At 38.1% G+C, this 21,601-nt stretch overlaps 1 protein-coding gene across 8 annotated transcripts in view; it reads left to right on the top strand.

The window, feature by feature from the left end:
- Positions 1-20,821, top strand: part of arhgap12a (Rho GTPase activating protein 12a) — a 28,837-nt gene extending 8,016 nt beyond the window's left edge. Inside the window, exons 2-18 of one of the 8 annotated variants that reach the window (XM_084119247.1) lie at positions 367-1,059; positions 10,272-10,529; positions 10,953-11,084; positions 12,132-12,230; positions 13,278-13,400; positions 14,475-14,540; positions 15,267-15,328; positions 15,447-15,528; positions 15,631-15,729; positions 16,453-16,545; positions 16,646-16,748; positions 17,631-17,747; positions 17,844-17,942; positions 18,682-18,759; positions 18,861-18,995; positions 19,083-19,188; positions 19,393-20,821. In XM_084119247.1, the coding sequence (XP_083975373.1) occupies positions 436-1,059; positions 10,272-10,529; positions 10,953-11,084; positions 12,132-12,230; positions 13,278-13,400; positions 14,475-14,540; positions 15,267-15,328; positions 15,447-15,528; positions 15,631-15,729; positions 16,453-16,545; positions 16,646-16,748; positions 17,631-17,747; positions 17,844-17,942; positions 18,682-18,759; positions 18,861-18,995; positions 19,083-19,188; positions 19,393-19,567 (2,451 nt within the window). In that variant the 5' untranslated portion in view covers positions 367-435 and the 3' untranslated portion in view covers positions 19,568-20,821. The remainder of the gene's footprint in view (positions 1-366; positions 1,060-10,271; positions 10,530-10,952; positions 11,085-12,131; positions 12,231-13,277; positions 13,401-14,474; positions 14,541-15,266; positions 15,329-15,446; positions 15,529-15,630; positions 15,730-16,452; positions 16,546-16,645; positions 16,749-17,630; positions 17,748-17,843; positions 17,943-18,681; positions 18,760-18,860; positions 18,996-19,082; positions 19,189-19,392) is intronic. The other 7 variants (XM_084119250.1, XM_084119248.1, XM_084119249.1 and 4 more) reach the window with 7 other exon arrangements.
- The last annotated feature ends 780 nt before the right edge of the window (positions 20,822-21,601 follow it).

Here is a 21,601-nt window from a genome sequence, read left to right as displayed (position 1 = left end):
TTTGTATTTAATTGTGTATATATATATATATATATATATATATATATATATATATATATATATATATATATATATATATTTCTTTGAGTCCACGATAAAACTGAATGGCAGTTGCTTGATCAAGCATTTATTTGTAATTCTTCTGTCATTTACTGGGCAATTCCACGCAAAACTGTCACATCCATAACGCCAACTAAATACAATGGCATTGTGTTGGCATTATGGATGTGACAGTTTTGCGTGGAATTGCCCTACTATAACAATGACATGACTTTGCAATGGCAAAATATTTCACTTACTTATACAGACATCAGTCACTGATATTTCTAATAACATGTTTTCCATCTCTCTCCCTTTCTCCTTCAGCTGATTCCATATCAACCCACCATGCTCCTCTCCTCCTGCTTTGATCTTGACCTTTGATCTCTGGCAGCGATGGCAGAACGCTCGGTGGCTCCAGGTCAGATGTACATAGAGGTGGAGTACGACTATGAGTACAAATCCAAGGACCGTTTGATCACCATTAAACAGGGAGAAAGTTACCTTCTTGTTAAGAAGACCAATAATGACTGGTGGCAGGTACGCAAGGACGAGGCCAATAAGCCCTTCTATGTCCCAGCACAGTATGTGCGAGAGGTGCGACGGGCTCTCATGCCCCCTCCTAAACCCCTCAGTGCAGCGAGCCGACCCAATCGACCATCTGGCCTGGATATCCAGCGGCCAGATGAAAACAAAAAGAGCCCTTCTCTCTCTCCCTCCAGCGGTGCTTTACTGCCGCCCAGGGATGACAGAGGTAGCCCGGGCAGCCCGACGGGACACGCCCCCCCAACACAAACAAACACTTTACCTGACTTGCTTCCTCGTACCAGAGCAGAGTCCCCGAGTCGCAAAGTGGATGGAGAGAGGGATAAAGACAAAGAGTTGGAGAAGAGTGGTCGAGGACCAGAAAAAGGTGCAATTCAAGAAGTATTCACGGGAGAGGGAGACAGCTCGGATAAGAACCGACATGATTCAGAATCCGGGGATGATCTCAGCAGCGGGTCCACTGATAACCTACAGGTGAGAGTCACTTGTATACCAACCCATAAGCAAATACCTTTAGCTTCCCTCTTTCCAAAAGTCTATTTGAACATTCTTATCTCTTAAGCCCCTTTAAACAATTTAGATGAAAGGAATCAGCTAATTTTCTGTTTTTTGAACATCGATTTAATAAAATGTCACATTTTTATGGTCCGTTTGATGCACACAAACACCTAAATATTTTAATTCCTAAACGCATTCCTGTATGCCACGGTGTTCGACTCCTGTTTAGCCTTAGTTACTCTTAGTTACTCTTTTTTCATATCGAATATCACTTTATTGAAATGGGTTATCGCATATCGCATTTTTCTTCAATATCGTGAAGCCCTACTGTGAAGTCATCTCTCTCTCTCACAATCACACTCCTTCCTTTCTCTGAAGCTTTTTTTAATCATCTCCTCCCACTGTTTTTCTGTCTTTTCCTCCTGCTGTGTCATCAAAGCATTTCTGCTAAACAGCAAATGTTTGCTTTTGTGTCATCATGGCATGTGTAGGATGGTGCGAATGCTTTCTCTTACTCGCCCATTTACGCTACCGTTTAAAGGTTTCAGGGTCAAGATTTTTTTTTTTACTACTTTTATTCAGCAAGTATGCATTAAATTGATCAAAAGTTACAGTAAAGACTAGGGCTGTCACGATTTGAGTACTCGATTTAAAAAAAAATTCTTATATAAGATATTAATTAAATAAACATTGCATAAATATTGTCAGCTACAGTAGGTGTATTTAAGAGTAGCAGTCAAGTAAGAAATTGAATATCCTAAATGTAAAAAAAACCAATATAGATTGTATAGACACTGTATAAATTAAATATACACTGGTTGTTATTAAAGGTACTAAAAGTATTCAGTCAAGAGCAAACTTTCGTGATGGAGAAGAACGGCAATGGCATATTACCGTCCGCTGCGTTGCTAAACGTGATGTGAATGTACATCACGTTGTAAAGTATGTTGGGATGCGGGCGCAGATCGTGGAGACATTTTAATCGTTCACAATCTAAAATTGTGACATTGCAGTCCCTAACCCCAATATACTTTATTTTCAGTATTAAATAGTTAAATTGTAGCTTATCGTTATCTACAAACTTTCTTTTCGTCCCGCATGCTTGACACGTAAATATAAACAAGGCATTGGATCACTTGCACAGCCGCCTCTCTCTCACACATTTTGGAAGCAAACAGGATGAAAAGATAATAGACAAGTGTAGGTTGTGAATGAATGATTTCCTTTTAAAACACTTGTATAAAACTGGATGCCCCGGTGTTGCGGAGTTTACTTGTTTTTGCATTAAATTCTGCGATCGCGAAATCCTGGAGGGATTGTTTGGGATATGTCCCGCTCTGTATTTTTGCCAACCCTTTTTCCATCTCTTCATAATCTACTGTCTGTAAACATCAGAAGTCCTCAAACCAAAATAATGGTCTTGGCATCATCATTTCAGTAGTCTACAACAGGGGGCCAAAAGGGACTGACAAGAGGCCTGTAAGAGAAAAACTTATGTAAATGATAAGAAAATAATGATTTTACATTAGAATAAATAAAATTCTAAATAATAATAATAATAATGTATTAGTTATTAATCTTCTAAATAGATTAAATTAGTTCAAAATACATAAACTGATGAATATAAGTAAATAAAATTAGATTACAATTAAATGAAGTGAGTAGAATGTGTGTATGTATATGTAACTTAATAGTAACTAATTGTAGATTTATAACATACATTTTCAGTATATAAATTGGGTTTTTATAGAGATAGATGCCCTTTATATTTTAAAATGGGGGTCCTCACATGAGGGTTATCGTATTCGGGGGTCTGTGGCATCTAAAAGATTGAAAACCCCTGGTCTACAATATGTCATAGGTAAAGACTCTGAAACTGAGCAAGGCGTGTTCTGTTTGTGCAAATGTGTCTGTTAAAGTGACCAAAGGTCACTTGCAGGGACGTGGAGACGTTTTGTAAACTACATACAGTACTACATCGAAGAGAGAATTTGATAGAAGAAAGAGATGAAAACACTCAGTCTGTAGTTCCTTCCATCATGTGTGTGTGAACAGAAGGGTTGTCTTTATTATGTTCATATGAAGATTTGCTTAATCTCTCTGAGAACAGAGGGAGAGTGAGAGAGAGTTCGGGGCGGGATGTTCAGCATGACGTGATGGTGTTGAATGGGAGGGGGCGAGGAGAGTGTTTCTCTGTGTTTGTTTGAGTGCTTTTGTGTATTAGCGCTTTGCACTGGCTCTAGCATCCTGCATCCAGCCCAGATAAGAGTTGCTTGCTGTTGCGTCCCCCGTTATAGGATATTCTGCACTGAGCAGCACTGCAGAGACATCATGTACCCAGAGGAACCGGTAAGGCTCACACGCAGGCGCACACTCACACACCTCCATCTGCACTATGCATGAATACACATATAATGCATGAATACACATATACTCACACATGCACAATTGCTAAATTTGGGCTACCTCAACTACACTACAAATAGTAAGTGCATTTTCTGTTTTCTCGTTTCTTTTTTGCTGAATCACATATACATAAAGGGATAATTCATGCAAAAATGACGATTCTGTCATTGTTTACTCACTCTCGTGTGTTTTAAACCTGTATTTATTTCTTCTATGGAAGATATTTTGAAAAATGTCTTGGTCTGTTTTTGTCCATACACTGAAAGCCAATGGGGTCCAGTGTTAAACAACTTATGCTTATGATACTCTCTAGCCATGCAAATGCAGTTGAGCTTGCATTTGCAGCACAGACGTTCACACAGGTTGTTCTATACACACAAACTGCAGTTGTTGTCAGAGAAAGAATTGGAGCTGGAACGTGATGTGCTATTGTTTTAAGTTACTATGACATGCTGATGTGATGAGGTTGTGCATGTGTGTGATGTTAATTGCTGTATTACATAAGCTCTGATACATAACAGTTCAGTGGACAGCTGGCCTGAGAAGAACACACACACACTATACCAAGAATACACAATTTAAGAAACCATACACTCAGCATATCTCTGCACAAGCAGGCTGACACACACATTACCAGGCTTGGGCACTTGTGTGTGTGTGTGTGTGTGTGTGTTTTTAATTTGTCTTGCATTTTACACAACTGTAATAATGTGATTGTAAAAAAAAACAGTCTGATTCCTGATTCCTCTGCCCTGATGCAGATGAAATGCTGTTTTAAGCTGTTTTAATCTGTTTTCTCTGTCGACCGAATCTCAGTGTTCGACTGCTTCCATGGCCTATTGCTCTGTAGCTTACATAATACTATAATGCTAATACTGCAGGATAGCTACTGTTAATACACTTCACTGTAAACATGGATCACTTATCACTGCAACAGCTTTATTTAACCTTGCTGTGTTGTTTGTGAAGGTTTATTTTAATGTAATTGTTCCCTGGCATAAGCATACAAATAAATGGCATTCTAATGCTAATTCCTATTCTCCTTTTAGAAAGCATCTGTGAGCTCATGGTTTACCGCTGTGTGTCCCTGCACAGGTTTGTACTGAAATCTCTGTGTGGTTCAGATGAGTGGAGTCAGTTCTTGATGTGAATGCTGAGTTTGAGAGTGTCTCTAATAACTGGTGTTGTATCATGTTTAACGTCGGACTTTTGTAGTCTCAGCCACAGACTCTCAGCTTATGCATATTGCAGACAAAAATGGCAAGAGCTATAAGCTTCACTGACATTACAATTGACTAGGAGAAATTAAAACGGCCAATATTGAGGATCTAGTAAAATATATCTCACCTTCCTAAAAGAGACTTAATTTTTCTTCATTGTCGCCGCCTGCTCTTTTATGTGAAACTTGTGCTTAGCTTTTGCACTTGTACAATGGCTGGATCAGTCTGAAATATTCCCTTTTTTTGTGTTATCTGAGGGTATGAAGCATAATTTATTATACTATTCATGTCAGATTTTATTGCTGATTTGAAATATGTTATTGAAATGTGAGTTTGGTAAGTAGTTTTTGAGATATCACTGTTTCCCCTTTCAGTTAGGTAGATAGATATACTCGCTGCCCTGAAAACTGCTGCCTGATTGTGTTCCTGAGATAGCCATTAAGTGAACTGAGTGACTTGCCTTGAAAGGGACTTTGTCAGAATACTAACAAAGCTCTTGCACTTTTCCCATTGATTAATGTCTGTGGAGCCTTTCACTTATTGCTCCAACCATTTTCAGATGGACAGTTTAAGAGTTTAGCTTGCCTGTACTCTGCTTTGCGCTTGTTTTTGTGGCGGTGGGGTGTGTTTTATGATGTTATCAAATATTATGCAACATCTTGCCCAAAGGTTTTTCATGTAGTATACCTTGGGTTATATTTTCAGTACATTCTCCCTGACTTTAACCTGACATAAAAGCTTGCTGCTTGTAAGTCAACAGTACTTGCGCTCATATTCAGAACAAAATTGTGACACACTTGCATAGACAGTACTGTTTAGGTTCAAAGGTCACTTTCTCTTTCTCGGAGTACTGTTTAGCTTCAAGGGTCACTCTAAGAAGGATTGCACTTCATAATCTATATCCCATCCTCCTTAGCACAGAGGACACATACATGCAGGATTATTCTTAATAAAGTGAGAAGCTCTCTAAGACTGGTCTGTAGTGGATTAAGGTTAGTCATGATGTGTGTGTCCATGTGGTCTAAATGGCCACAGAGGGTCTATTTGTACACAACAAACTCAGAAGAAAACTCTGCGTTTGTTACCTAGAGATGACCCTTTCGTGATAGGATGAGAGGAGCAACTCAAAAATGATTCACTCAGACATTATTAGATTACCAGATTATATGTCTCTCTTGCTGACGCGTTCTAGGATGCTTTGGTCCTAGTGTGCGGTATTGAGCTGGACAAGCTCTAGATATTTCTGTGTGATTTAGACTTTGTTTTTACTGTATTTCAAGAGTGATATTCAAATGCTTTTCTTCCATCCTTCCCCCCTCTCTCTCTTGTTTTTTTTCTCTGTTCCTTTTAATTGCTTTTTCTTCTTTTGACCATATCTGTCTTCGATTCCCTCTTTCTTTAGTGTTTTTGGGTGCGTGTCTATTATAGAGCAGCACAAAAACACACTCGCCTGAGTCTTTAGGGCATGTTGGCACACAGTGTTCTGCTTATTTGAGGTGTTAAGTCTCCTCATGTTAGAAATAGAGCGGTGGAGTGGAATGAGGGAGGAAATTATGACAAAATGAAGTGAACAATGAAAGAAGAAATTGAGTTGTTAAGAGAGAGGAAGAAAAATCTCAAATTTCAAAATGCTCTTCCTTATTTTAGTACACTCTAAAAAATGCTGGGTTGTTTCAACCCATGTTTGGGTCAAATATGGACAAACCCAACTAATTAAAAAAAATAAACCAACAGTTGGGTTAGTCCACATTTTACTTTATTTTTTATTTTTTAAAGTGTATGTTTAATATTTTCTTTTATACGTTAATTTCTAACTTGTTAAAGTCACCTCTTTACCCTTTTTTTGTCAATTATTATATATAGCTGTAAATCCTTTAGCAGTACAAATTTACAAATATTTGCCATGGCAATAAGAGTTAGAATAGAGTTATAAAGGCTAAGAGAGGGAGAGGTATAGAAAGAGAAACAGGGAGATATAAAAGGTAGAGAAAGGAATGAGGGCTACAAGAGATAGTTAGAGGCAAAGAGAGGGAGAAATGGAGTTAGCTTTGCTCTCTTTATTCCAGGGATTTTGTTCTGACTTGCTGCAAGAACACTTACACTTCCTCATTCCAGCACTCACAATGTCTTGCTCACTATCCTGCTTGCAATGCACACCCTTACACTCGCATACGCATAAAGGCACATTAAGGTACATGATTGTACTGTTTTCTATTACCAAAATTTTGCACACACTGTACAATTCAGTGCTGAACCCGATTCTTCTTTTGGGTCTAATTGTAAATAAATAAAAAAATCACTTGGAGCTTGTCATACCAGCATTTTCTATGCTGCTACTAAATGTTAGAAATTATACTGTACCATAGTTTGGAGAAGGAATTTAATGTTAAAAAGACTGGGTATCATAAAGTACTACAAAGATAATATTTCTTTCTTTTGTTATTTCTTCTCTGGTTGCATGTAAAAACAAGCCTACAGCTTCTTCACGATGGTGATGACTTTGCCTTCACAGTGATGAAACTTCAGCCAGTCAGGGAAAGCACAGATTAGCTGTTCAGCAGGGGTGCGAATCCGTCAAGTCATCTTAATTAATATAGCGCTTTATACAATACAGATTATTTTAAAGCAGCTTTACTGATGTTGTTCAGCTAAAGTCAGTTCAGTGTTGATTCAGTTCTCATACAACAGCGTCAGTTCAGTCAGATCAATAATATTGTTGAATATTAAGCGTCCCCAACGAAGCAAGCTAGAGGCAACAGTGGCAAGGAACCCAAACTCCATCAGGTGACAGAATGGAAAAAACAACATTTGGAGACACCAGGCTCAGTTGGGGGGCCAGTTTGCGAAAAGTTTGCATCACAAATCAGAGTTCAGATCAGGATTGGTACATAGAATTTAAATATTCATCCAGTTCCTTTTGCTTGAAGATCTTTTCATCACGCTGGTCTGGAGCTGAAGCTGGCCATAGGGTCAGAGAATATTTAGAAGATTTTTTGGCAAGATTTAGAAAGTAATAATCTTTTTGTAATGTAAGGCCCATTGATTGTCATGAGAGGTGTCACGTTTAATATGTCTTCTGAAAGCGTATTCACCTATCTTAAAACATGAGGATCCACAGACATACTGTGGACTTGCCACTGTTGCCTCTAGGGTGAGCATTACGCCACCTGCTGGCTGTTTCTTCACGTCTCTTAACATCAGGCTGGTTTCTTGGGTGCTCACCCATCTAATATACAATAGTGCTTTGAATTATCAGGAACAGGCTTGTTTAAAGTTTAAAAAAGACTTTGCTTCTCTCTTAATATGCTATTATTAACTACCCTTTGTGTTTGCGATCATTTGTGTTTATACATTGCTTGTTTTTTTTTTATTCAATTGTTGTCGTTGTGATGCATGTTTTTATCTACTGATCTTTATTCAGTGAATTTGAAATGCTTTATTGGTGAGTTTCCATAGTGGAAACTAGTTGTGTGTTTATATAGCTCCAGGCTTTTCATGTACCACCATTCATCTTTCATTCATACACATTCAGTGGTTTGTTTCCACAACAAAAAAAATTTACCCCCACATTTTCACATTTCACACTCTAAGCATTACATAATCCTGCTTCAGTACTTGAGAGACTGCGTAATTGGGTCTAGTTTTAGTAAGGGATTTGTTATATCTATAGTTATGTTTTGTAAATATTACTGTTTAAATTAGCATTCCAACTTGCTGTTATCCTATGGTTATAATTAATGAAAATTTTACTGAATATTAGATCATAAACTGTTCAGTGCACATTATTGGGCAGATAGATAAAACAGAATTTTGTGATCGCTTTGTCCAAAACATCATCACTACTATGAGCCTAATGGCCCCAGCAGGCTGAAATTAGTGTTAATGGTTGTTAACTATGATGCACACAACTCTTTCTCTGACACAGATTTCCATTCATTTTAATTTGTAATTTTTTTTCCAGTATTTGGGAATATTATGAAGTTTTACATTATTGTTGTGATCACATGATAACTTTTGGGGTATCGGGTGTAGGTTCTCAATGTTGCTTTGGGTTCATGTTGACCTTAAAAGTCTGACTTGGTTTAATCGCACCACGCCATTAGCGTATGTTTGTGCGCTTCAGGCAGCGTCTTTAATCTGATGACATTATCCTCTGTGTGGCTTAAACTGTTAAGTGCCATCCTGGTTCACTATGCACACATTGATGTGAGCTCATTACCTTGTTTCGGACACTGCAGTGATGGACTGGACTGGTGCACTTCACATGCATTATGATTCGCATTGTAATAAAACGTTCAATAGCTTCACAAAATAATCAAGTGATCTTTCTCTCTCACACCCACTTACTCTAATGTGCTTAGTCATAATTAAATTACCTATGAGGCTGTTGTATAACAGGTTTGATTGAATGAAAAGTGAACACAATTTTTCACCTTCTCTCTCCCTCCATCTCTCTCTATTTCATCATTTTGTGAGCATAGAGGTTTGTCATAAATTCTCTCCTTTTATTCAGTGCTTTTTTGCTGCATGGCGTTTCACTTTCCTCATCCAGATTATTTTGTTTAAACAACTTTTTATCCATTGCAAATCTAATCTTGTCGAGATGCCTTGTGGTAAAGGAAGCATTCAGATGTGTGTTGTAAGGGTCTGGAATGTGGTTGTGCAGGTTCTTCCATAAATAGTTTCAGGTATGAATGACAGTCTTTCCCTCTCTCTCTAATCTATCCCCTCTGTTTCCCTCTTTGACTGTGACTCTATTGTTCTAGTCTCATAATATCTGTCATATAGCAATAGAAAGAAAATTCTATTCGAATCAGTTTCTCTGAGCATTAGGGATACACAGAAATTTTGGTTGCCGCAGATGCCATTACTGCAATTTAGGTTTCTGTTCAATCAAGAAAATATGGCAAAAATCTGGAAAAACGGAAACTTTAACAGGTCATATAACAGGAACTTTCACATGGAGAAAAATCAGTGTGCCTATGATCAGTGTTTCTCAACTGGTGGGTCGGGGAGTGTGCCGGCCAAGAAACATCAACAACAAAAAACGTAATTCTAAATGTTTAGAAGCACATTTGTGAGGTCAGGCACTGATGTTGGATGAGAAGGCCTTCTTAAACCTTGTGGAAAGCCTTCCCAGAAGAGTTGAAGCTGTTATTGCTGTAAAGGGTGGGCCAACTCCATATTAAACCCTATGGATTAAGAATGGGATGTCATTAAAGTTAATGTGCATGTAAAGGCAGACATCCCAAACTTTGGCAATGTAGTGTATATACAGGGTTTGACATGAATTAAAGGTACATTAAAATTTGCTTTTTTTAAAACACACACACACACACACACAAACACAAACACTGGGTCGAGGCTTGACCATGGGAAAATGTGGGTCCCATGGACAAACCACTTGAGAAACTCTGACGCATATCATGTAAAACACAGTTGTCAATTGTTTGTTGCATAGGGTGTCATCATCTGAGGGGGCAGCAATGTTGGGAGACGGGTGCTGTAACTCCAAGGATTGATTCACTCTGTCTCTGTCTCTCTCTCTCTCTTCTTATGCAGACTTTAGGTTCCGGGCAGGGTAGGCCTGATTCTCCTGTCTACACAAACCTGCAGGAGCTGAAGATCTCTCAGACATCCACCCCTCCAATGCCGTCCTCCTCTCCGCTCCACACCATTGGCGACTGGGAGACTCACAAAGACCAGAATGGCAGACTCTTCTACTACAACCGCAGCACGCAGGAGAGGACCTGGAAACCCCCACGGGCACGGGATAGCCTCACCAGGAAAGAGGGGAAACAAGAAATGACTGACACTGAGGTAGACACCCTCTGACACTTTACAACAGATGCTGATGCATGCACGCATAAAAACACACACACACACACACACACACACACACACACACACACACACACACACACACACAAAATCAAATCATCATATGTGGCTTGCAAAGGGGAATAACTCCATCAGGGACGAAATATCCTCTGTGGCCTTGGGAAATGCATAATGGGATAGCTAAACTCTGTCTCTACCTGCTGTGTTTTATGCATGCAAAGCATTCTGGGTAACTGAGTTTCTCAAATCTTGTGGGCAACGGGACTGATTGTGACTGATTGGTGATTTGTTTCTCTTCTCTCTTTTCCTTGTCTGCATCTCTTAATTAACTATTTCACTTTCTTTTTCTCTCTTTTTCTTCATTTCTACTCGTTTTGCTTTTTTGTGATTGGCTGGGTGAAGGTTCTGTCATCGGAGGAAAACTGTCTGAGCAGCCAATCAGACAGTCAGTATGGTTCGCCCCCTAGAGGCTGGTCTGAAGAAATGGATGAGCATGGACACACTCTGTATGTGTCTGACTATACTAATGAGAAGGTACAAAGACAAACTCAGTGTGTTAGTGCTTGCTTGACCGTTTTTTTCTTACTAACCTCACTAATGAAGGATTATTATTTTTTGTTGATATTTTATTTGCGCTGCTTTATTTTGTGGTGGCAATAAGCTGTGATTTAGTTATTAGTCAGTTAAAAATTTCTAGCCTGATTATAGCCTTACTGATTTGGGACAACACGTTTTTCTCAGACAGACGAATCAACAGCTTTCACGCTTTTCATGTCTTTCAAAATAAAAGTCTTGTTTTTTTATGTTGTTTTTTTGACTGCACACGCCGCGGCCCACTCAGAGCGGTCTTGCGACCCACTTTCGGTCAATCAGATCACAAGTAGATGTGGGAGACACATTCCCGCTTACACCTGGTGTTTTAATCCGTCTCTTTTGTCCACTTTCAACCACTTCTGTCCCTTATTTCTTCAAGGGGAGTGTCTACAGATGGGTAAATATTTGGTCTTTTTTTGGGATCTTTCGACCTGATGGACGAAATATCCTCATGCAAATTACATATGAAAGTGACCGGAGATGATGGAGAAACACAGAGAGAGCAACAGGTTTCATTTCTGCTCTGCTCTGGCATGTTAGAAATCAGGAATGCTGACAGAATATTGTGCTTATGTTTTTCCTCTCAACGAAACTTGAGTCTCCAGCTGACAAAGTTTAAATCCAGTCTGGTTAGCACGCTTCCCATAATGTTTACGCATTAGGTCAGTAGGCGGTGAGTAGGCGTCTTTTGTGCCTGTTTTAACACATTCAGCCACATGAGCGTCTACACTATAAAAGCAATCTGGTTGAAAACGTTTTCGACTACCTCTAGAAGTGGTCGAAAGTGGACAATTTCAGAACGTTTTAGACCCCGTTTACACCTGTATTAAGCAACCAAAATGCATCTTAATACCAGGTGTAAACAGGTCCTTACAGGGCTTTCTCGAGACCGATTAGTCAACTGGTTGTTCAGGCAACTCACTGACTAGTTGATTTTGAAGATGTTATTTTGCACATCATGCCTGTGTGTTTTGTACATGTATATAGTGGTTGAGACACACAGACGAGCGAGGCCGGCTGTATTACTACAGTGCAGGTGACTCCAGATCTGAATGGGAGCTTCCTAAAATTGGTCTCAAATCACAGGTGAGACTTACAACAGATTCCGGTTCTTATCAGCATTAAAAATATCAGGAAGTCCCAGATATCCCTTTCAATTTGATTTAAAGGGGTGGTTGATTATGATTTCACTTTTCTAACTTTAGTTAGTGTGTAATGTTGCTGTTTGAGCATAAACAACATCTGCAAAGTTACAATACTCAAAGTTCAAAGCAAAGGAAGATATTTGCTTTTAAAGAAAAGGACTACAACAAACGGCTGGTTGGGACTACACGACATTCCTCCCGGGTTAGTGACATCACTAACCCTAGAATTTACATAAACCCCGCCCCCGGGAACACACAGTCCATGTTGAGAAGAGGAAAAGTTGTTGTATAAGAGTACATTTGTGAGTCAGCTCAAACTTTAGCATCCATCTTTTCACATGTAATAGAAAGTCACTCTGTGTGCATCTCACAACAGTTCCTATATGAGCGATTTATAGATTTATCATGACAGAATATCTTAATTGAAGACAGTTAACTCCACATCAGCTACATAAATTCATCAACTAACCATTCAGAGACGTCCTGTTGCATTCTACATGTTGTAATTTCTTCTTGAGTCTCTCCATCTTTGTCTGACTCCGTTTTAACATTAAAGGCAGAACAGTTTCTGTCATTTTAGTGTGTCTGCGTGAGGTAATAGCAGCTGCTAACACACAGGAGCTTTTGAAACCCCGCCCTCTGCAGCAGCTCATTTGCATTTAAAGGGCCAGACACAAAACGGTGCGTTTTTGCAAACCCTCAAAAGTGACAACTTTAACTTGCTATATAAAAATATCTGTGGGGTATTTTGCGCTAAAACTTCACACACACACTCTGGGGACATCATAGATATATTTTACATCTTGTGAAAAGGGCATTATACCACCCCTTTAAAACAAATAATCCCGGTTTCAATACCCTGTGTGGTGCTTTAAAGTGTGCGTCTGTGTGTGCATGTACACGTTGCAAGTATATCAAGATTTCTTTGCCTAACATACATTATTACCAGCCCTAATAATTTTGCATCTTCTCGTCCCACCTGTTCTAGTCTAACCACACACCTCTGCTGCCAGGGGATGCACACAAAACTCGTAGTCTTGATCGGAGACTGCCAGATCCCATTACTATCACCAGGACGAGACGCAGCATATATTCAGAGTCCAATGACAAGGTACTCGTATGCAAACATACAAACAAAGAGAGAAAATGGGTCTTCTTGCCATTATACAGGAGACAGTGACAACATGCATAATAAAACTATTCAAATTCAGTAAAAATGCCAAAATTGAGTAATCAAACACGTTGTTTTAAGGTGGTTTTATCTTCATTTAGTGGTTAAACTCTTATTTTTCAGTCTTTTATGAAGATTGATTAGGTATTGTGTCACACTGTAACTGCTTAGAGATTGTTTTACTTATTAGCGCTGGTCTGGTTGAAATTAACTGTTCTTTTGGTTTTTAGTGAGGAAAAAGCCTCCCATTCTGATTTGGGTGATGTTCACATGTGCTTAATGTTTGACTTAAGTTAAAACAGAAATCTGTCAAGGACCGGCGAGCCTTCCCCCCGCACCGCAAAAGCACCTTCCGCTCTCACCCTTATAGGCCACAAGTCAGTGCTGTCCCACCCCTATATTCCAGCAACTAATCACGTCGAATGAGATGATGCATGCACACTTTTGCCCATTGCAACTCATTTTAGTACACACAGTGATTTCTGCACAAATGTGTTCAAACTGCATGATAAATTGCTAGGGATGCTCCGATCAGGATTATTGCAGCAGATTCGACTATCGATTTCTTGTCATCATGATCGGCCAAAATTAAGACCCGTCAATCAATATAAATTGCACTTGAATATATCATCCTGCTTAAAGGAATCTTTTCAGCTCTGTCATCATGTACACACATGTATGTTGCTCAGATCCTCTAGGATGTTTATTTTGTGAGTGATGTAATGTTAAGGAGATGATGACAGAATTTTTATTTCTGAAAGAACCGTGTCTTTTAATGATGCTTTGCACTTGTATGATTAATCACATACTTAGATTAAAAGATCACCAATAAAAAAACATATGTACTGTCTGGCTTTGGAAACTGATGCTGTCTTTAAAACAACCTATTTTGACCTATTAGAATATCTTGATTGATCCTGAAATGGAAATAGAAGTGTAACGCTATCTGATTAACATATTATTACAGGTGTTGACACAAGTTTGAATTATGTGGTTTGTTGTTTTCTTGTCTAGGACACTAAAACAGGCTCCCCCGACTCTGACTCGTCCTGCCCCTCCTCTCCTAAACCCCCCCACTCTGTTAGTAAAAGCATCATCCATCTTTTCTCTTCCTGGTCCTCAATTTTCCCCCTTTTGTTTATTTTTCCCTGTCCTTTCTTAACCTCTCTCTTCATGCAGAGCTCTGACAATGCTTTGTGCTTGTGGTGTGGGTTTATAATAAATCAATAACCATGAGAGCATATGCTTAAGGGCTGTTGATGCACTCAATATGAAGTGTATTGCTAAAAACACTCTTGGCCATGGTAAAGTCACTGGATGACATATCATGGATCAATGCCTTTAGAAAGCAACTGCAATGTATCAAGACTGTCAAGTGATTACATTCATTAGCAGTGATATTAATAAAAAGTCAAAGTAATTCTAAGTCAGAGTGGTGCATTGATGCAGAATAGATCACAGGTGTCTAAATCAGCTATTTTGCATTTGCACATGCTTTGAATGCTCATCCAATCGGGGTTTAAAACGATCCATTTTAAAGCTTGATTTGCTGGTTTTGTTGCTTCTCTAGTAAATATTAAAGCACTGACTGTAATGTAGTTCAGTACAACATACTGCAAACAGGTCTAAACCACTGTTCTTTTGTAATTTCTCTCTTATGGTGGTTCAGTCTTTGTTGACACTGGGCAAAATCAGGTTGCTTGTCTCTTCTCACTCTTGCTGTTTATCACTCTTAACTGTAGTTTGTTTATTTAGGTTTGTCTTCTTTTTCTCTTTTCACATCAGCTTTTCTATTCTTTCTTTCAGCCGTCAGAGAAATGTGGCACTTTAAACATGACTAAAATCACTGAACATGGAAAAAAGGTCCGGTAAGTAGAAACAAACAGGGAGGGAATGCTCCCATTCATCTGATAGATCAAACAAATGACTTAACTGTGCCATGCTGATAATGTAATTTGGTTTATTTGTCCAATTTCATGCCTACAGGAAGAACTGGACCTCCTATTGGACAGTTTTGCAGGGTTCATCACTGCTATTTAATAAGGGGCAAGGGAGCGGGACTGGTTGGGTGAGTAACAGTTCAGTGCTGAGAGAAAATCATTTGTAACCTATGTGATGTACTCAGTTTTATATGTCTGTTGTGTATGTTAATGTGTTGTTCTCTCAACAGTTTGGAAGAGACCAGAAGCTGGAGTTCAGTTTGGATCTCAGAGGAGGGTCAGTGGACTGGGCGTCTAAAGACAAATCCAGCAAGAAGAACGTTCTAGAGGTAAACAGCCTGTTGGAAACTAATCTCACTTTTCTTGTAGACTGATTATAAATTAAGGAGGTGTTTGAGGCTGTGTGTGCCTAATCAATTAGCAGGAAGGCTACATTTTCAAAAGATTTAATTAAAATTTGATTATCAGAATCACTGATTATAGCTATATTCCCTGAAGACATAAATCGGGAAAAATTGGAAGTTTTGGCAAGTTAATGAAACAGAGTTTACAGCAATAAGTCTGACCCTCAATAATTAAGACTGATGACTCACTGTTGGTCTTCTACCAACTTTTATCTCAATGGAAAATTTGCCATCAGGAGTTTAGTTAGGAAGCCAAACGTTTTTATTTCCTTTTATTATCTCCAGAACTTCATGCAGCAACTAATAAAAAATAATAAAAAAACACAATATTTTAAGGAATTAATGCAAAATACATGTCTCTGGCTGATACAACATATTTTTGATGGGTAGGTTAAACGTTTTTATTTCATCATCCATTGGCAGATGAAGCAGGTGCTATAGACCTAATTGGCTCTCTGTGCTTTATTTGGTTAAATGAGGTCTGAATATTTATTAATTTAAAGAAGTCTGAATGTTGAAATGCTATTAAGGTCATTCAGTGGATTAACCTGTCCTTTTTTAAGGAGCCTGGCTGAAGGTTTGCTAAAATCTGCTTGATGTTTGAACGTGGTTCATGTGTAACAAATATTAATTTGATTTTGTGTGTAGCTGAAGACCCGGCAGGGCATGGAGCTCCTCTTGCAGTCAGATACCGACGGCCTCGATTGGTATAAAGCTTTGACTGAAGCCATACACACATATGTAAGATTACTTTTCTATATACCTGCACTTACATTACATTACATCTTCACTGTAATTGTTCTGAATCCTTGTACTGACATTAATGTGTTTCGTGTTGCAGATGTGGGAGTCTGATGAGGCCATTGAAGAAGACATGTCAGAATCTCCTGACACTGAGAAACATGACAAAGAAAAAGACCAAAGAAACTCCAAAAAGGCCAGAGGTGTGTGTGAATGAGTGTGTGTGTGTGTCCACGATTCTGAAGCTCTGCTCCAAAACCTATTGAGCTGTCTAAGCTGTCAACGCAGTACTTTAATAAGCATAAAAATACATACCTCTCAATTAAAGGGTGAAATCATCCATTTTTTGATTAGATTTAACTATTGTTTATCAATATCTTTCAGTATTTAATGTAGTTAAATGTATATTTATTTATTATATCATAGCAAAAACTAATACTAATTAATTTCTTAATTCAATAGTGTTTTTAGTTCTCAATTATTAAAGGCAAGTAAACCGTATAAGTGTCTTATATATTATGTGACAGTGTCTTATTCTAAACCTGATAAATAAACACATTTCAGGCAAAAGAGCAAATGAGGACAATACAACAAAGATAAAAATGAAGTAAACTAATTCTAGATCCCTGAAAAAATGTAAGCTCTGAATAAACTTCAAGAAAATTTGAAAAAGTAGTGAAATGTTACATAAAGCACTGGTATTGATACTTAATAAAGCTACTGAAGTTTTTAGTCAAGAGCAGCAAGCAGTTACATCTTTGATTTCATTTCCATGACAGCTGCCGGTGTATTTTACATTAATACTCTCCAATACAGCTATTGAACAAAATTGAAGTGAATTTGATTGTTCATGCATGTAATCATATTACTATGAGATGAGTGCTGTTCACATGGCACATACACATCTTTGTAATTTCTGTATCTGCTGTATCGTTTCCAGGAGTGCACCTATGAGATCTTAAAAACACATGTTCAAGCTCAGTTCTAAAATCTAATTAGCATAAACTTTAGTTTATTACTAATCCATGTGCACTTGGAGTTGTGTACCATTCCTTAAATAGACTTCTTCACCCTTTATGCTTTAGATATTAAGAAGTCTATAAGCATGGATAATGCTGAACAGAAGAAGAAGACCAAGCTGATGAAGCTTCTCACAGGCAGACCCTCTTTACAGGCTGTCAAAGACAGGGGCTACATTAAAGGTACCACATGCATCTACAAACAGAACTGGATCATCATGGGGTTATCTGTAAAATTCAGAGGCCTTTTATATCGTTTGATTTTCTCTCTTTTTGTAGATCAGGTGTTTGGCTGCAGTTTGAGCAGTCTTTGTCAGAGAGAGGCCTCCACCGTCCCTCGCTTCGTCTGGCTGTGCATCGAGCATGTGGAGAAGACCGGTAATCTTCTGTTTAGACTGTGAAGCTGAATATTGATCCTAATCCTAAATTTACCCTAACCCCAACTTTCAAACTTTATGCTTAATAAAACTTAAATGACTATTTTCACTCCTTGAGTTGACACTGACTGCCTTTCCATGCTCAACATATTCTGTTTAAGTATCGTAATATTCCTGTGTACGTATTAAGTTTCCTTTCCCTCTGTTATTTACCAGGAAATTTAGTGCTGGCATTGATTACACAGTATGCTAAACTAATATTAGTTTTATTACTACTTTTTCACCATAATTTAATTAGGACCCGAACACTTCTCACCTTCAGAAATGCCCGACGACACCACCACAAAATTGAGAAAGTCGGGCAAGCATTGATGTCAATTTCTTTTAATAATTACATAAAAAAAGTCAGTCTTATTATCACTCCAGAAATGCGTCCATTTAGCTTGAGTTGCCATACCTAAATACCTGGCTAAGCATCTGTTAGCACCCACAAATTCCTTGCGGACTTAGCATGTGCATGTCTCCTTTCAGTGGATTTTCTTAATAAGATGTTTACAAATTTTCAATTGCTACATTAACATGACTCAATACTAATCAGAATATTGCCAAAATCTAATAAATATAAAAATTTTAATGTGCATGTAAACGGGATGAGTTGATACTCGCTGCTGCAAACTGTATCCTAACATGCATTCTAATGCTTTGTAATGCTTGTCATTTCTTTTTCTCCCTTCATCCAGGGTTAGGAGTGGATGGTTTGTACAGAGTCAGTGGAAATTTGGCCATCATACAAAAACTGAGATTTGCTGTTAATCATGGTATGCCCTTCCACCATTTCACACCCTTGCTGATTTATATATAACAGATTACCGGATAAATAAACTGATGATTTGTTTCACTATGATCCACATAAATACAGATGAGAAAGTGAATTTAGGGGATAGTAAATGGGAGGACATTCACGTTACCACTGGAGCTCTGAAGATGTTTTTCCGCGAGCTACCAGAACCTCTGTTCACCTTTGCTTTCTTTAACGACTTCATCGCTGCGATCAGTGAGTGGACACCAATATTTGAGACACAGCTTCTTAGAGAGATGTTTCTTGCACATTTAACACATTTTTGTTGTGTTTTTCGTGTAGAAATGCCAGATTACAAGCACAAAGTTCAGACAGTTAAGGATGTGATGAAGCAACTTCCATGGCCCAACCAAGACACCATACAGGTGCTCTTCAAACACCTGAAGAAGTGAGTATAAAAGGGGAGGGAGACAAAATAAAAGATGAATAAATATCTTTTTTTGCTTCTTTTTTTTAAACTCTAGAAGGCACATAATCATAAATGGAAATAATTAGGTAGTTTATAATTAGAAAAATGCTGAAACAGTTTTAGATAAAGTGTATGTCATGTCAACTACCCCTGTGTTTATAACCCTTTTCTCTCTTTCTGTAGAGTGATCCAGCATGTCGATGAGAACAGGATGACCACCCAGAGTGTAGCCATCGTGTTCGGCCCAACGCTCCTGCGCCCGGAGACAGAGACAGCAAATATGGCCGTGCACATGGTCTACCAGAACCAGATTGTTGAGCTGATTCTTATGGAATATGAGACCATATTTGGCAGGTAGGTCACACGCATAGGAACCCTTTGACCAAATTCCACCGGGCCAGAAGACCAGACAGGCCATTGACTGCCAGTCTGAAAACTGAACACGTCTGGGTAATGTTTACACAAGGAAAAAAAATCACCATTCTGGCTTCAACAAACTGTCAAGTCCTTTCTCATATCTTTATTGGACTAAATTATTGCCATGTTTTTTGCCTAGATGTTGTGTTATTTTTACATATACCCAAATCCATTGGACTATGTCATTTTTGGATTTGGTTCAAGCAACGAGGGCTTGAAATATGGACATTTTTCTGTCCGATTGAAAACCATGTTGCTTCTGGGAGAAATCTGATGCTTAATTTTAGATTTCCATTCACTACTAGTATTACATTTTGTATCACATATTTCTGTGGTAATACTGTAATACATTTTGGAGCGACACATTGACATATTACATTTTGCATCACATCTTTCCGTGGTAATACCGTAAAACATTTTGGAGCGACACGTCAACTGATTGACTGACATGATAGACATGGATTTTACCTTATATTAAAACTCAAATTTCTGCGGAGATGGATTTCATTCTGTTCTGGACTGCTGGAAGTGACCTCTGAGATTGACCACTGCTGGGAAACACTGGAATTATTTTGTAGACTCCCTAAATTCGGACACACTTTTGTTTGAGTATCAGCCTCCTTTTCCCTGATTATCAGTCCAAAATCAAAGGATTCATAAACTCTTGCGGTATGCAAATATATGTCAGGTATATTTCATGCTGTGTGAGTGCATCTGACCGTCTTGGCCCTTAGAGAGACACTTGAATAAGATGTGTGCAGGACACATTTAACCCTGTGAGGACATCATATTCACTACTGTTCCTGACCAGACCCGTCATGCAAACTTACAGCATTTAAATAACGAGTTCAGTATGCTTTAGACAAAATACCATTTGAAGATCTTGTATTAGAGAGATAAGTAAAGGGAGAAATTGTGAGTGGGTTAAACTGGATTTCTCTTTGTAAATATGTCTGACAGACATACTACATGTGTATTTGTATGTATGTGTGTGTGTGTGTGTGTGTATGTGAGGACTAAAAGAGCACATGGAGGTAAAGGCACCACAATTGTATTAGAGACTGGTTTATTAAAATGTTTTAATAAGAATTAAGATGGTTATTTGGTTAATAGCTGTTGAATGTAATTCATCAAATGTTCTGCTTTGTTGCAGAGCTTTGTCTTGATCAAAATAAAGTTGACAAGGCAAATTGGTCATCTTGTTGAGTGTCATTACTCTCAATGTTTCTCCACCAGGGGGCAGAAAGCATCACAGTAACACTGTTGTTTTGTTTTTCATGTGTTGACATGAACATTCTCACATAAAATTTAACTACTGGTATATGAACCTACTCTTTACTCCTACCTGATGAATATTATGAATTTGATCAAAGCATTTTTGTAAGGCAGCTGTATAAAGAAATGTTCTGATTCAGACTTTTGTTGTTTGTTACTGTAAATGCTTTTTTTTTTTTAAGTGAGAATCTGAATGATTGAACCCAGAACATTTCTTTAATGCTGTTGATACATTGAAAGATTATATTTTTATAGGTAAAGATGCGAACTTACCATGTAAAGACAAAATAGAGATGTAATCAGATGGTTTGTTCGTTTCATCTTTGATTTCTTGTTCTAGCACTCCCTTATTTCACACTAAAATGAGTGAAATGCTATTTTACTCCAAATATCCTCTCTCGTCTAATGGGGATTTTTTTTTCTTTGGGGAAAAAAACTCACAAACAGTGGATTTGATATAAAATTTAGACCCAAAATTAAACAAGCCTATAATTCTTAAAAACTTAAAAAGCAGAAAAGTGATAACCTGTCAGAGCACTGACACAGCTGTTTTATATAGGCTTATTTTATTATAATTATAGGCTTGTTTAATTTTGGGTCTAAGTTTTATATCAAGTCCTAAACATCTTCCTGGATACCAACTATCGTGTGAAAAATTAGAAATAACATTAAATATTACCATGCTTTCACTAAATTTGTT

This window comes from Abramis brama (genome assembly GCF_963993115.1).
Source record: "Abramis brama genome assembly, chromosome: 7".
Lineage (NCBI taxonomy): Eukaryota > Metazoa > Chordata > Actinopteri > Cypriniformes > Leuciscidae > Abramis > Abramis brama.
This window is presented reverse-complemented; position numbering and strand designations above follow the sequence as displayed.